Raw genomic sequence first — 14,615 nt, 5'->3', positions numbered from 1 at the left:
AACCCACACAAAATGGAATCCTAACAAATATCCACTATTGCAATCAAATGAAAGTAAAGAAGGCTTTAAACTAATCCTTTAAGGACCATTTATTGTCATAGAAGTTTCTCACCTCGACATGCTGAACACTTAGAGCAGCTTTAAATTAACTACTGCCTGATATTTAATTCTTCTGTTTTTCACCATTGGCTGTGTTCTGGGGTGGTGCAAAGGACTTTGAACTTTTACTTGTGGATCAATCAGGTATGAGAAAAAATTCTAAGTTAATAAACAATTTTCAATTTAGTTACTAAAATAATAAAACTAATACTTTTATGCCAAATTAGTTAGCTTTTACTAAGGCTTATAGAGAAGCAATGTTGAAAGGAACAGTATATTTTACCTATGTGAATCAAATATTCATGTAGCTTGATAAGATAACAATGAATGCCTCACATTTGAAAGTTTTTTTTCCCCCCTTTATGCTCTAGTCTCTATGTTCAGACTGGGAGAAGATGTGCTTTAAAGGAGAGAGGCCAGTGCAGAAAGCAAAAACGTATAAGTAATCACACAGGGAGCAGCAATTAGTCATTTTGAAGAGGTTGCTCAGTGACTGAGTGACTGATATTGGCTGAAATGTGTGAATTTGAACATGCAACTAAGAGAAATTGTGATGCAAAAAAAAGTACTCTTGTTTTCTTGCAGCTTAAAATTGCATTTTCACATTCATCATTCACCATATTGAGTCTAAGAAATCCAGAATAAAATATTGCTTCGTTTTGCATATGTTTGAGTTATTTTTAAGTGCAAGTAACCATTATTGGATCTAAAAAGGTTTTCTCCCATACTTATCATCCATTAAAACGGTGCTGCTTGGAAAGATTTGTTTTTTTGCAATAAGCCATAGAAACGCTAGTGCAAACTTTAACTGCCTCGTTTTTTAATCCTTTCTCATGCAACTTCATCAAGTGTATATGAAATTAAAGAGAGGCTAGTCTCAATATGCATCTTGAGGAAAAACATGTATTTATTGAACAGTTGGAAAGGTTTACTCACCAAATTAATATGCTGTCAAATGTTCCAGGAGCACACTCTCTCATTAGTACCCATTAACACCTCTTAGTTCTTGTGACCATAATGTACCAGACTGCTGGGAGAATACAAAACATTCATCAGAGATACAAAACAAATTAACAAGGAGTTATCATAAAGAAAACCTAAACAACAAAGTTTACTACTTTTAATATCACAATAAGCAATTATATGAATGAAAACAACGCTTATGCAATGAAGTTATCTGACGGTTTGAGTCCCTTAAAATAAACGTACTTTGGGAGAAGGTCCAGTGAAAGAAAAATAGTAATTTAAATGGAAATGTATCACTTACTGACCAGATTTCTCTTATAAGTAAAAAAAAAAGGCTGTTTGAATTGTTATCTTATCTTATTTTTTGTAATAACTGCTTTATTAAAAAAAAAAAACATCTTAAAATCACTAAAACTACTCCTAACAAAATAGTTCAGATGTGTTTTCACACAGTAAGTACACATATGCTGTGGAATAGGTATTATTAATGAGAGAAGTACAGCACCATTTGCATTCATAGGCACCCCTTAGGGAGGTGTGTTCAAAGTTTCCAACTAACTTCATCATGCTGCTATTTCTTATAAACAGGTGTAACCAAATATCTTTAATAAATGTCCTACCTCTTTCAAAGTCTTTTTGTCTCTGAACCTTTAATTAGAAATTCATGTCCTTCACTTTTTCCCAACATAGAGGACTAAGATCCACGTTTTAACATCAGAAAGACACATAAACATATCCTTTAAGTGACTCAAATGTATATTAATTGGGCGAGAGGCTGGATGCTATGTGGACAGGTTACTAATCCATTGACAGGGATAACAAACAGACAGTCAACCAGAGACAGCACCTCTGTGCTTTTCTCGAGATGCTTCAATAAAACTTGTACGTTCATTGTTTTACAGTGATTTCTTGCAACAACGGCTAAAAGGCAATAAACAAAGTGCTATACTATTGCAAAAGGGATAGTCTACCGTTGTTGTCACTCAGGAGGAAATGTCCAAACTTTTATTTTTCGAGAAATTTTGACATACTGAGTGACAAACTTCCTCTTTCAAATTAAAAGCCAACTGCTACTAGTCAGATTATATCATATGCTTTTTGAGACCCCTCATGATTTCATGTTTCATTTATGTAGCTGGTGGTTTTTGTAATAATGCATATACATGAAAACAGCTAATAATTAAACTATGCAACTTAGTGCTTATTTAGGTTCTGAGCTGCCTGAGGCTATATATACTGTCTATATAAATATATATCTTGTTTTTAAAGGCGTTTAAAATAAAATGTATTATTATATCATCTCAGAGGGTTGTTTTGTTAGCAGATATCATAGCTGAGCAATGAATCCCAGCAGCTCCTCCAGAGATAAAATGACCTTCCTGTCAGCCATGTCAGGATGTTTGCCCTTGTGTCTGTTTATTTTTAGAGTGAGTTTTTGCTATTAAGTAATATTTTATAACTTATCCAAACTTTAAACTTATCCACAACATTTTGCTTGTTCCTTATAGTGGACTTTGATCAGTAATGTTATGTTATTAATCCTCAGAGTCACCATGGCTTCTGTATTTCTTTTTATAATAGATTATAAACTGAGTTTTTAATGTTAAAATAAGGTGACTTCTGAAAGCAAATGGATACACTTTTACCGAGTGGTATCAGAGTAATGGGGCTGTATTCATATAGATGCTATTTTTATTTGTAAATTATTTGGAAAATCATGCATCCTTTTCATCCTGTTCATAGGTTTGTGCTTTAAGACATTACCAATATAATACATTGATTTTTGGGTCCCCAAAAAATCTGGGTCCCCCCAGAATACCTGGAGGAGATGTGTGTTTATAGCAAAGTCTGGGCATCTCTGCTTTGACTGCTGCCTCCACGTCCTGGCAGAAGAAAATGGAATGGATTTTTGTGTCCGTAATGTGGTCTGAAAATGTTTATTGGTTGTTAACACCAAGAGTCTGTGCATGGTGGAAGCTGAGGTTTTTTGTTATTTTTCCTGATCTGCCACTCTCAACAGAATTATCAAAAATGAAAATAAAGGAAATGTTTTTTATTTCAGGAGTGCAAGAATCCATTCAGGAAAAGGTCATAACTGTGTCTGGAGAGGGAATGATCCACAGCCCAGACTTCCCACACACCTATCCAAGGAACAGCATGTTGGTCTGGAGACTGGTGGCAGCCAACAGCATGAGGATCCAGCTCACATTTGATGAGAGATTTGGTCTGGAGGATCCTGAAGATGGAATATGCAAGTAAGACATTAGATAGGAAATAACTCAACATCGTCATTTGAAAACAGACAGAGCAGGGATGCAGTTATCTGAGACATTGAATTAGGGATTCAAAATTCTTTTTACTTAGATTTTTATCACAGAAAAAAAGGCAATTATGTTACTTCTGAGGGCAAATTTCAAACCTTAACTTCATTTTCTACCACCATTTATATGTAATATAAATGACCACATTCTCTTCTGCTCATAATTTACAAATTTTTTCACCTTGCTCGGCTACATATGGACCTTCCCCAAAGACATGTTAGATACATGTCATCTGATGAAAACAAGACGTGTGTCCCATCTGGACTGCCCTCCATCTTTAAAGATTTAAAGAGTGTGGCCATTTGTGAAATTGCCTTTGGCCTGCCACGCCGGCTCCTGAATATTGAAACCCCCCGCAGCAGAGCGATTCGTTTAGGTAGAGACACCCAATGTCATTGTGCAAACCATCATATTTTACATAATCAGGTCAATAATTTTAGATGCTTACTAAATAGTTCCAGTTGTACGGCATGCTGTCTGAAAGTAAACATTTAAACACAAATACTCAGCTGCATATGCTGTATATTAGCTGTTTTATGGACAAGCTCACTTTCAATTACTGCTCGGCTTTGCCTCTGTCATTCAATTTAAATGGACTTCCCAATTCCCTGTGTCAATTTAACCAGTGTGCATAATGCTTTGTGCCATGATGTCAATAAATCAGAACTTACTGGTTGTCATAGCAGAGGCCTGTTAGGAGAAGTTGGAGAAGAAAGGGGGGATGGAGACCTCATCTGAAGTACCTGGAGAGCCCTCTAATGGATGATGAATGGAACTACTGTTTCCCTTAATGCTTTTAGGCTCTGCAATAAAAAAAATCATTGAGAAATTGACCTCATGAAGCTATGAATAGGCATGTTTTCTAAATATGGCTGTTAGAATAATTGTTAATGCGATCAATAAGGTGATCCTGTTTGTTCTTGCTCTGGTCTCAACGCTGTATATTTATTGCCTCTAATATAGCCTTTATTGTAGGCATATGTGTTTATTTGTTGCTGATTAAAAGACCAAATGGGGGGGGGGCATATAACACCACCAGCACACCTGTGTAGTTATGGGTGTCTGTTTATACAAGATGTCAGCATTGCTGTGAAAACACTGAGTGAAAGTTGCTCCATGGTTTAGGATACACAGCTTTAGTCCTGTCCCAACTTTACCAGCCATCACTTGTCAGAGACCTTAAAGACTGTAGGGAGAGACAATAACAACATCCTTTTTTTCAGGGCCAAAGGAAGTAAACCTCCTTTTTTTCCTCCTTTGCCGTCAGCCAAACAAGTTTTAAGCTGATCCCAGAACATTTACAAGCATGTCTCATTGTGTCTTTCACAATATTTTTCCTTTCAAACACCCTTCATTCTTACTCCAACTAGACGCAATGAAAAATATATCCCCATGGTCTTTTTTTCTTCTTCTGCTTCTCTGTTATATCTGTGTTTAAAAATGTATTCAAAATATTCCCCTTGGGTAAACCTTTCACAGCTTTCAGTGCAAAAAAAAAAAAAAAGAAAAGAAGAAAAAAGACAAAAAAGAAAACACCTAAACAACTTTAAACAAAACCCTAAGACAATGCTATTGATACCAGGCATTTACCTTTGTTCGCAACTCGATGTGATTCAAATAAACAAGTGTGCCGTGCCCTATGCAGTGATCCACAGAAATGACAGGGGCTAAAGCAAACAAGCAGTGGGAGACATGTTCAGCTGTGGTTGCAAGCCTGGAGCAAGATCTCTCTTCTAAGATGTGAGAGAGGGGCTGTATAGTCGAGATGCTCATCTGCTATTCTGTTTGTCTGTGGCAAGATGAAAGGCATTCTTACCGAATCCACTGGAGAAGAGGCATATTGAAGAGGGATTGCTTTCACTGCTGGTTGGCATGGCAGCAGAGTCGTAGTTGGCAGCTCCCAGACAGAGATTGTTTTCAGAAATGCATGTGTGCCCTCTACCTTAAAAAAAAAACGTGTTTGTTCTGATAATCTGCGTCATCACAGTGGCAGATATTTTATCTATTAATAATTGATAGGGTGAAAATGGTGTGGGAGAAAGCTTTTGGAATATTAAACACAGTTTCCTGTGCACCTCTGTGCACAATGCAACTTTTTTCTGGTAAATATTTCATTTAAGAGATTTTTTTTAACGACAGTTAATAAAGTTTGGGATACAACAGACACTTTGTTAGTGAAACTGTGATTTTCAGAAATCACTGTTTAACATGGTGAGGCTGCACACATGGCGATGTGTAATGATCAGGCAATTCTGCATAATTGATGAGCCATCTGTCAGGGAATTTAGTGAAGTTTTAGAAAGAAAGCTCTTTCAGCAACTTAAAATGCATAAAACAAAAATAAGTTAGAACTTTAGTAGATGGATGTCAGATGGTGTGAAAATATTAGTTTTGCAAAAGACTTTTGTCAATATGTTTGTTTATGTAGACAACAGTTTGGCAGTACATTTAAACATCCACCCATCCCAAACATAAAACTGAACCCCTGCACCCGCAAGTTTATTTACCTTAAGAGAAAACTCATTTTCTAGCTTTGCTCATGTCGGCCCAAGTTGCTTTGTTGAAACCATTTTAAACTGAGCAGTCAAGCTGGTGGAAAATGTAAACAATGTCCCTGAAATCCAAATATCCGAATTGGCAGCAGTAAATGAGAGGTTAGCGCGTCTGTTGACGCAAACGGCAAAGTGATTAATCCCAGACTGTTAGGAGTCAGATAAGGCTGCAGTGAAGGCAGTGCCGCCTACACACATATATGCGCTATAAAATGCTGAACTACTAAACTGCATTTTTGAAGTGTTGAAGTCATTTGTTTGTCTGTATTGGCAAAGACACAACAGAAAAACCTGTGCTGTGGTTAAGAGCTATTTCATTTTATATATACACGTGTAATAGGTTTAGAAGTTTAACAGGTTGGTCTGAAGTGATGCCATCCTGAACAAATATAGGTAGATGTAGTATTATGAAGCCATAAAGAAAATAATGCTTTTGTATTTTTCCTCCGACCCTTAGCTGAAATTATTATTAGTGCTTAGTTATTTTCTTAGTTATTTCATTTAAGTTTTAACTAATTACCCCAAAGGGTATTATGGCGTTGTTGTCTTTTTTTTTTCAAAGAGACATTTTTTTCTGCTTGTATAAGTTCTCCATCTGACACCTAGAAGTTATTGAAAAGTACCAAAACATAATAAAACTAATACACAGTTTTATAGTAAATCTTAGATGCTGTCACATAATTTTACTGTATATGTTAAATAGACTAGAATTTACTAAATCTACATTTTTGAAATGAGAATTTGAAACACTTTATCAAATTAGCAAGTTTAAAGGGGTCATAGAATGCAAAACTGAGTTTACATTGTCATAGATGAATAACGATAATTCAGTGGGTGAAATGGACGTGCAGAAAAGTTCAAACCCCATGGACACCTCCTTTCTATGCAAATCTCACAATTCCAAACTTCCACCATAAAACAGGCGAATCCAAACGAAGCCTCGAGTTGACGTAAACTTGGGGATGGTGCCTTCTTTGGTTCTGGTCTGTACTTTTGTCACGCCCCAAAATTGACATACAGACCAGCCCACTCGTTCACTGGCCCAAGAACATGAATTGAGGTTGCAAAGATGGAAGACACTAGTTTAGCTCTTTAGCCTACAGTTGGGTTTAATTCTACAAGAATTACAAAGCAGGCTGTTTCTCTTTGAAAAATGAGCCATAACCAAGGGTGTAAATGCCGTGTTCCAGGCTACACGGAGAAAGGGGAAAATTTTCACAGTCTTCCCAAGGATCTGAATACTCGACAGGCATGGATTACTTTTGTCTATCAGAAGATCCCTGCAAAGTTTGATGCTCAGCTGTTCATTTGCTCTAAGCATTTTACCAAAGACGGCTTTCAAAATCTTGAACAGTTCAAAGCAGTATTTGCTAAACTTCTTTTACCGAAACAAGGGGCTGTTCCATCCGTAAGGCCTTTACAACAGCAAGCTGTTGTATGATTCTGTTGCTAAGCTGGTGATGGCTGAGCACCTTCGCTTTTTGTAAACCGACCAATCAGAGCACAGCTCATCTAAATATTCATGAGCATACCATAAAAGGAAGAAACATTCTAGGGCTTTTAATTGGGCTTGCGTTAGGGTGCATAGAACAGCAAATATGCCTTTTTCAGCCCAACCAATGTTACACAAGGTTATCAGACACCTTAAGGTCCAGTACCAAATACCCTATATAATTATTCTATGACCCCTTCAAAGAAAATCCTTGTCAGTGGTAATATCTATAAAACAGATCAAGTTTCTCCTTGAAGTTGGAGGTTAGTTTACTTATCTTTTACAAAAATTTCCAGGTAATTTCTTAGACTTTGTTGGAACTCACCAAAAGTTTGACATAAACTTTCAGAACTGATCTGCTTTCTCGGGCTTACTATATACTTTCCTCAAGCTGAATCTTTCAAGGACATTTTAGACAGCTTCAATTTACCAGCTATTGCCACAGAGAATAATAAGCATATACAGGTGCTGGTCATAAAATTAGAATATCATGAAAAAGTAGATTGATTTCAGTAATTCCATTTAAAAAGTGAAACTTGTATATTATATTCATACATTACATACAAACTCATATATTTCAGATGTTTATTTTGTTTAATTTTGATGATTACAAATGACAACAAATGAAAATCTCAAATTCATCATATCAGAAAATTAGAATATTACTGAAGACCAATAAAAACAAAGGATTTATAGAAATGTTGGCCAACTGAAAAGTATGAACATGAAAAGTATGAGCATGTACAGCACTCAGTATTTAGTTGGGCCTCCTTTGGCCTGTATTACTGCAGCAATGCGGCGTGGCATGGAGTCGATCAGTCTGTGGCACTGCTCAGGTGTTATGATAGCCCAGGTTGCTCTAATAGTGGCTTTTAGCTCTTCTGAATTGTTGGGTCTGGTGTATTGCATCTTCTTCTTCACAATACCCCATAGATTTTCTATGGGGTTAAGGTCAGGAGAGTTTGCTGGCCAATTAAGAACAGGGATACCATGGTCCTTCAACCAGGTACTGGTAGCTTTGGCACTGTGTGCAGGTGCCAAGTCCTGTTGGAAAATGAAATCTGCATCTCCAAAAAGTTGGTCAGCTGCAGGAAGCATGAAGTGCTCTAAAACTTCCTGGTATGTGGCTGCGTTGACCCTGGACCTCAGAAAACACAATGGACCAACACCAGCAGATGACATGGCACCCCAAACCATCACTGACTGTGGAAACTTTACACTGGACTTCAAGCAACGTGGATGAAGTGCCTCTCTTCTTTTCCTCCAGACTCTGGGACCTTGATTTCCAAAGGAAATGCAAAATTTACTTTCATCAGAGAACATGACTTTGGACCACTCACCAGCAGTCCAGTCCTGTTTCTCTTTAGCCCAGGCAAGACGCTTCTGACGCTGTCTGTGGTTCAAGAGTGGCTTGACACAAGGAATGCGACAGCAGAAACCCATGTCTTTCATACGTCTGTGTGTGGTGGTTCTTGAAGCACTCACTCCAGCTGCAGTCCACTCTTTGTGAATCTCCCCCACATTTTTGAATGGGTTTTGTTTCACAATCCTCTCCAGGGTGCGGTTATCTCTCTTGCTTGTACACTTTTTTCGACCACATCTTTTCCTTCCCTTCGCCTCTCTATTAATGTGCTTGGACACTGAGCTCTGTGAACAGCCAGCCTCTTTAGCGATGACCTTTTGTGTCTTGCCCTCCTTGTGCAAGGTGTCGATGGTCGTCTTTTGGACAACTGTCAAGTCAGCAGTCTTCCCCATGATTGTGTAGCCTATAGAACTAGACTGAAAGACCATTTAAAGGCTTTTGCAGGTGGTTTGAGTTAATTAGCTGATTAGAGTGTGGCACCAGGGGCCATCAATTTTGAACCTTTTCACAATATTCTAATTTTCTGATATGATGAATTTCAGATTTTCATTTGTTGTCATTTGTAATCATCAAAATTAAATAAAATAAACATCTGAAATATATGAGTTTGTATGTAATGTATGAATATAATATACAAGTTTCACTTTTTAAATGGAATTACTGAAATCAATCTACTTTTTCATGATATTCTAATTTTATGACCAGCACCTGTATATCCAGATTCTACTAGATATTTTCACTGAACTTTAATGGAAAGTACTAGCTATTTTCCAGAAAATTCCAGGTTCTTTCCTGAAATTATCCTCAAACTCAATACTAACTTTATGAAGAAGTAAATGGTACTTCCAAGTACTTACCATGTACATTTCTAAATCGTATATTTTTTCAGGACTCACTATGCCCGGTTAAGAACAAGGTTGTTTCATCTATTACCTGTCTGCCTTTTTCTTGTTTCCTAGGTATGACTATGTGGAAATAGAGGATCCCACCGAGAAAACGATCCAAGGTCGTTGGTGTGGGTCACAGTCTGCACCAATAAGTCAAAAATCTAGAGGCAGCCAAATCATTGTACGGTTCATCTCAGATGAATACTTCTCCTCAGAGCCAGGATTCTGCATACACTACTCTGCGATTCCTGAGGTAGGTACAATATTGGTAACCACCAGGACACTGTATGAAGAAATTGTGGGTTCCTACATGTGGATAACTAAAACCATTGTAAACCACATGCCTAATTGACAAAGAGTGACGGTGCTCTGTGAAAGCGTGATTGAAAATCTTTTACCCGTGTCTTGATTTGCAATTATCTATTTCTGCTTAACAGTTTTCAAGGCTTTTGGTATCATTTGGGAGGTTTTATATTGGATTTATGTTAAAGCTTAGGAACATCTGGTACATGTGCTGTTTTATTATTACAGCTATAAAGATGATCAAATTCTACAGCACTGCACACACATTTACACAGGCAAAACAATGAAAATAAACAGTATCAACATGTGCTGCAAGGCAATTGTGGAGAGCAATTCCCTTGTTGATTTGCATGCAAAGTCTGAACGTTGATATTACGTCTAATTTATATTCCTGGAGGTTTATGTAGTTTGTTATGCTATACAAATGTTTCTTGTTTTAACTGAATACATTTTGGTTAAGATTGAATTTTCTTTTTCCAGGATTTCTTTTCACAAATAGGTTTTGGATTGAGATTCTGATACAGACCATAGCTTACAGCTGAAAACCACGGATAAAATCAAGACAGTGCTTTTGTGTTTTGCTAGAGGAACCAAACCTCTACCATCTTTATAATTAAATTTTTGATTTATGAGGGGTTGGAGTGGTAAATCCTCTCAGATTGAACCGACAACCTTTAATGTCATGGATTCATTCAGCATACTTAAATGAAATAGACTATTGGCTCTCTCTTTACCAATATTGTTTTACTTTACTAAAAAAATTAAGCTGGTGTAATCAATAAGTTGATCAAAGAAGGCTATAAAAAGGTTTGTTAAAAAATAATAGGCCTTAGCTCGTCAACAGGTGTGATATAGGCTATATGGGCCGTTGCCCAGGGCAGCATTAAAAACGAGTGGCTGCACAGTCATATACTGTATTTAAGAGTTCTTCATAAAACATTGAAGAAACAGTGATTTACACAATCATGAATTGTCATACCATCAAGGAGATCTTGCTAAATCATTCCTAAAATGAATAATTAAAGAATCAATAAAAAGTTATGTTATAAATATTAAAGTAACAATTAGATTGGTTATTTGTTTCCTCATTTGTTTTCTCTATATTCATATTTGCTCCTTGTGTGCAGCCAATATCTCTTTACTGCTTTAGACCACACAAGGATACATGTGCCAGATCCCTTTGTCCGAGCTTTTTCTCCAGCATAATCCCTGAGATAAACTTAAGAGACAACAGCCATGTTTTAACCTGTCATGTTCTATTTACTTGCTTTAAGTGAACGACTCTTTGCATTAATCCTTCCGGGCTGCGTTGGGAATAAGCAGGTTACTGGTAGCGTATTTTAATGCTTATTTAAGTTTTATTCTGCTTTGAAATATTTACTTTGTCCTCAAACTTCTTTTCTATATTAAATCCAATGTGAAGATTTATGACAGGAGCATAAAATAACTGGGTACTTTTGAACATTAAGGGAAAAAAAGAGGTCATGCTGTACTTCACACAGATAAAGGTGCACGGCAAAGAAACCTTAGGTAGAAACAAATGCATGTCTGCACTTTTACTTTTTTGCTAAAGAAAGTATTCTTTAAAAAAAAAAAAGTGTTTTATGATGGAAACTCTCTTGACTGAACTTGCCTCTTTTAATATGTCAAAAGTTTAGTCGGTGTAAGCACCTCTCAGACCAGCAAAGCTATATAGAAAGACATTGTGTACTGTAGATCCAGATAACTTATTTACAGTTGCATCACTTTGCAAATGACATCTCTTTCCCAAACTAACATGTCTTAAACCCATTGGCCATATGAGAAGTGATGGGTTGTAACTAGTTACATTTACTCAGTTACCTGTACTTAAGTAAATCTTAGAAAATTGCACACCACCATTAATTTGAGCTCCTCAAATCGAATATGAAGTGATCAGTAGATTAGTTAGTTAGTTAGTTAGTTTAGTTGGAAATTCGTGATCCTTTCCGAATATATATATATATATATATATATATATATATATATATATATATATATATATATATATATATATATATATATATATATATATATATATATATATATATATATTCATCACATGCTGTGAGGATTGGTTTTATAAGTTCATGTTGGACATTTCTGTTATTTTATAATCATTGTATCTATTTTTTTAAATTATTTTATACATTAAATTAGAATATATTATATTAGTGTTAAAGTAACACTTTTAAGAGTTAAGTTTAACACCAATCTGAGTGCATTTGGTCACACTCAGAATTAGTGTTAAATTAACTCTACATTGTGTATGTCTTAGTTCAGGTGCTTTTACAATGACTCTAACAGAGTGAATGTACTTTCACACTGCATATTGAACACTGAGGAATTTAATATATAATATGCACATAAGTGTATCTGATTACATCATTTAAACATGAAATCAGAAGTTATGATTCAGCAGTTACCCATTACTTCAGTAGCCATGTTTTTACTCTTACCTGAGTAATATTTAGGGTGCTTTTTTTTATTTGACTTGATTAAGAAAAGTTAGAGCAGTGCAACACTTAAGTAAAATGTTTGGGCACTTATACTGCAGCACAGTCTGATCTATTTTCAATAATAATTTAGCATATGTATATGTTCAAACATATACATATGCTACATATGCTTGGTGGATTAAAAAATCTGTACAGAGCATTAAACTCTCAGCCCGAGATGGTCAAGAAAGCTTTAAACATTCTAAAAGAAGCTGAGATTGCCTAAGCAGAAAACGCACATTTTTAACCCTGTAACTGATTACATAAAATGAATATATGTCTTGAAACAACTGAGTTACTGAAATAAGGTTTTGAGCTGATTCTATGACAGCAACTTTCTAGTAATTAAACAACATATTTGTGAGCCTGTATACTGTTAAACATGAGAATTAGAGAAATTTCCCATTTCTCATGCTTTTAAAATGCACTGAGGTGAAGTGTTTTACATATGCCAGCCAAAAAAGCCATGATTTAATGGAACGTTTTTGCCCTTGATGAATGTTAGTAAACCTCTGACTGGCATTGGAGTGTTGGACCTGACATATTAAAAAATATGCATAATATTTGAATGTTGGATCCGCGTAAAAATAATTCCTGAATATATTCGGCAAGATAAAAAACGGTTTAACTGCAGGTTCTCTAAAATTATTGAACACATTTTTAAGATTTATCTCTGTAGCTAAAATTGCACTTAAACCGTGATTAGATCTTTCACACAAGACAAAGTTTTTCTTTCAAAGTCAAACTCTAGAAGGTGCAGGAAACCATCTGGGAGGAAAGGAAAGCTTTTGGGCTTCAAATGTTCAGTTTGTCTTCCCTTTGAACCTCTGTCCCATGGAGGAGGTGCTCACTGAACAGCAGCGCTCTGTGTTTCCTCTGTGGTCAACCAGCAGCTACTGGAACCTCATACCAGGCAGAGGCCGGCACTTTAGTTTATATTTAAACAAGCAACGATTCCTCCCTACCACTTCCAACGAATAGGAAGAAGGGAAAAAATAAAACCAAGTCTGTAATCCACAGGAAGAGATTTTATGGAAGAAAAAGAAACAGTCGAGGCAAAAAGGTTGTTAAAACACAGAGGAGAAGGGGCCCGTTGAACAGAGCGTGACGAGCGATGAGTGGTGGGCGTTTCAGCTTAGGGGAGCAAACAAAACATACATCATTGTCTCAGGGTGCTGAGGTCTCAATCCAGAACTGAACTCCACTGATCTGTTTGCCTAAAAGATCCCTCTTCTAGCTTGTTTTTTTAATGGATGAAAAATAAATTTACACAGTCAAGATGTTACACACTCTGGTTTGTTTGAATACTGGTCTATAACGTGCAGAGAACATAGAATCTATTATATTTGGACGGAAAAGACAGATTTAATCCAAATATGTTGAAAACGCTGAAGCAAATCTAAGAGTCTTGTCATAATCACTCTAAGATCTGCTTTTACACTGACCTCAGTTACTCTTAATTGTGTGTATTGAATGAAAAAAAATACACCTCATGCACACTGACCCTTGTTTACTCAAAGATTCCATGTGCAAGGAAGTGGTTTGGAGCTGCATGTGAAAGAGGAATATATTGTTTTCAAGAGTTCTCCCAGGATGCTATTTCAGAATTGTCATCTCAACATGGTTAGTTGAACCTTTCATTTTAGCTAACAGGAATAAGATGATGTGGTTGTGTGTGAGAAGAACAGAGAATGTGGAGCGCTGCTTGAAAACCGGACTGTTCTTGGGCGGCTGGGGAGAAAGAACTGATTGCAAATGCAACATAAAATTAATAAAATACATATTTCACTTTTTAGAAAGTATAACAAAGCAATATCCCTGCTGTAACACTCTTTAAATGTCAAATGAAATAAAATGTCAATATATTGATTGAGAAATATAATTTTGTAAAAGGTTGCTTGAAAATTTAGAGGGAATTATTTTTCTGACCTAAAGCTGGAATAGATATGTTTTAGTGTTTTTGTAAATATTTGCTTAAGTGGGTTCAGAGGACATCACCGATGGCTGAGACCTGTTCTTTCTAGACCAAGAACCAAGTATTAGTTTCGATTTTCAACAAATATTTCAGGACATCATTTGTTTTACAACACAAAATACAAAAACATAATGGAACAAT

The 14,615-nt window shown here is 36.1% G+C and overlaps 1 protein-coding gene across 2 annotated transcripts in view; it reads left to right on the top strand.

Annotated features, from left to right (window-relative positions):
- pdgfc (platelet derived growth factor c) overlaps window positions 1–14,615 on the top strand; it is a 59,625-nt gene that overhangs the window by 38,869 nt on the left and 6,141 nt on the right. For both annotated transcript variants that reach the window (XM_038269070.1, XM_038269069.1), the window contains 2 exons: window positions 3,128–3,320; window positions 9,753–9,933. In XM_038269070.1, coding sequence (XP_038124998.1) covers window positions 3,128–3,320; window positions 9,753–9,933 — 374 coding nt within the window. The remainder of the gene's footprint in view (window positions 1–3,127; window positions 3,321–9,752; window positions 9,934–14,615) is intronic.

The sequence above is a fragment of the Cyprinodon tularosa genome, unplaced genomic scaffold (genome assembly GCF_016077235.1).
Source record: "Cyprinodon tularosa strain WSP-4 unplaced genomic scaffold, ASM1607723v1 ctg72, whole genome shotgun sequence".
Lineage (NCBI taxonomy): Eukaryota > Metazoa > Chordata > Actinopteri > Cyprinodontiformes > Cyprinodontidae > Cyprinodon > Cyprinodon tularosa.
The sequence above is the reverse complement of the archived record's forward strand: the minus strand, read 5'-3'. Positions and strand labels throughout refer to the sequence as shown.